Here is a 2184-nt window from a genome sequence, read left to right on the forward strand (position 1 = left end):
CATCATTTGCATAAATTCACTGATGTGTCACCGTGTTCCTTGTTTCTTCACTGTTACAGTAATTAATTTACTCGCACATACTCTTGATCATTAATAATTGAAACCTACACATTTATTCTGTCACTTCTTCTCCACCATTTATTTATTCCGTTACCAAAAGAGTTTTTCACCCAGCAACAATTACGTAAAAGCAACAGAGGTAAAACTTTTTAATTAATATACAAAGTGGTGAATGCAGAAATGGTTTATTGGGTCTGAGTAGACATCCAGTTTTTACATTTATTTGACGTTGTGAGTCAGACCTCTGTCTTTCCCCATGAGACGTTCTCTCGAGTTCATGTCGGGTCGGAACAATATGATGAAACATTTGGGCACAAACATGCAGACCACCAGAGCCCAGCTGGAGGACAGGATGGCGAAGACCTCCATGGCCACGGTGTACTTGCCGCGTGCGCTGAGGGAGGCCGGGATAAAGAACACCCAGACACTGAGGAAGGCCAGCATGCTGAAGGTGATGAACTTGGCCTCGTTGAAGCTGTCGGGGAGCTGCCTGGCCAGGAAGGCAACAATGAAGCTAACACTAGACAGAAGGCCAAGATATCCCAACATGCACCAGAAGGCGATGGGGGAGCCCTCGTTACACTCAATGATAATGACCCTAGGTTTAGTTTGGGTGTTGTGTTCTGGGAACGGAGGTGAGAATGAGAGCCAGACGATGCAGAGAAAAGATTGAATTAGAATGCATACAATAACAACAAGATAAGACACTCGGTTGCTGGTCCACTTCCTTAGGTTGCTACCAGGCTTGGTGGCCTGGAAGGCAATGACCACCATGATGGTTTTGGCCAAGATACATGAGACACACATGGCAAAGACCATACCGAAAGCTACTTGGCGCAAAAGACACGTCTCAGGTTGGGGATAACCAATGAAAACCAAAGAGCAGAGGAAGCAGAGGGACAGAGTCCACAGGAGAAGACAACTGAGGGTGTAGTTATTGGCTCTGACAATGGGAGTGGTCTTGAAGTGAATAAAAAGTCCAACCATGACAACTGGGACTAAAGACGAGGAGACACTTGTAGCAGCCAAGGTGACACCCAATGGCTCTTCATAGGAGAGAAATTCTCTGGATTTTGGGAGGCATGTTTCCCGCTGGAGATTGGGCCACATATCCCACGGACATTTAAAGCAATCAACAGAGTCTGAAAGAGAGACAACAATAATGAATGTAATAATCAATCACATTATGTCCAGAATTTATGTTTTTTTTCTAGTTCTTCTAAGATCTTCTCACCTGTTTGGTTGGAGATCTCTCCTTGGGGACAGAGGACACATTGGAAGCAGCAGACAGGCTTTCCTCTCAATGCTGCCTTCCTGAAACCAGGGGGACAACTGTTACTGCAGAGAGAGAGAGGGACCTGGAGGAGAATTTAGAAGGATGAAGTGTATAAGAGGAAGATATGACTTGGATACAGTACTATAAAAATGACAAACTCGGTCCTGACTGGCTGAGACAGACTGGATGATTGGGACATGCCACGTTGTCACCAGCAATGAAAGTTAAAGGTTGAGTCATTTTATCGAACCACAGTGGGACAGAGAAGGCATGTTGTAAATAAATGAATGAGCGGGTACATTTATGTCAAGTATTTCCACCCGTTGCCCAATTCAAAGATCCATATAACTCCCCCTATTGCACCAAGAAACCGCTCACTATAACTCCTCCTATCGCCCATATAACAGCTCCCTATAACACCTCCTGTTACCGCTCCCTATACATGTATCTCCTCTCCATGGCAGTACCTTACCTCCCTTCCACCTGACGCCCAATGCACGGCACTAGCATTGATGGTGAAAACCTGTCCAATGGCAGCTCCGGTATCGTAGCTGCCCACCTTGACCGGTTTTATTCCGCCCTCCGGTCTCTGCTGCCAGTTCACTATATCATACACCGCAGGTGGGTCCCCGTTCTCGTTGAAGAAGAGCTCCCTCCCATTGCTCAGTCTCAAGCGTACCTTCTTCACATAGTGCAAGAGCTGAGGAGAGAGTAGGTTGGTTCTGTTAGGTAACATAGGCTCAGAGTTAGTGCAGACAATGGGGCTGGTAAAGGAATTGAAACCAATGGGGCTATCAAATGAAATTCAGTGAAAGCAGTGGAAGTTTTATCATTTTTGTTTTTTTATA

General features: G+C 45.6%; 1 protein-coding gene across 1 annotated transcript; it reads right to left on the reverse strand.

Moving 5' to 3' along the window:
- Nucleotides 1-250: 250 nt before the first annotated feature.
- On the reverse strand, nucleotides 251-1576 carry LOC142471065 (vomeronasal type-2 receptor 26-like). The gene is made up of 3 exons (XM_075577863.1): nucleotides 1520-1576; nucleotides 1295-1418; nucleotides 251-1202 (listed from the first exon to the last, which is right to left on the reverse strand). The coding sequence occupies exons 1-3, from the start codon at nucleotides 1574-1576 to the stop codon at nucleotides 280-282; spliced, it is 1104 nt and encodes a 367-aa protein (XP_075433978.1). The 3' UTR covers nucleotides 251-279.
- Between the last annotated feature and the right edge of the window lie 608 nt (nucleotides 1577-2184).

The sequence above is a fragment of the Ascaphus truei genome, chromosome 20, assembly GCF_040206685.1.
Source record: "Ascaphus truei isolate aAscTru1 chromosome 20, aAscTru1.hap1, whole genome shotgun sequence".
Lineage (NCBI taxonomy): Eukaryota > Metazoa > Chordata > Amphibia > Anura > Ascaphidae > Ascaphus > Ascaphus truei.

Bases quoted from the DNA above. Each gene is read 5' to 3' on its own strand.
- LOC142471065 (XM_075577863.1), bottom strand. From the start codon at position 1,576: ATGACTCAACCTTTAACTTTCATTGCTGGTGACAACGTGGCATGTCCC. The intron at 1,419-1,519 runs GTCTGTCTCAGC...ATTCTCCTCCAG, and splicing joins TGGCATGTCCCAATCATCCA to GTCCCTCTCTCTCTCTGCAG. The intron at 1,203-1,294 runs GTGAGAAGATCT...TCTCTCTTTCAG, and splicing joins AGAGATCTCCAACCAAACAG to ACTCTGTTGATTGCTTTAAA.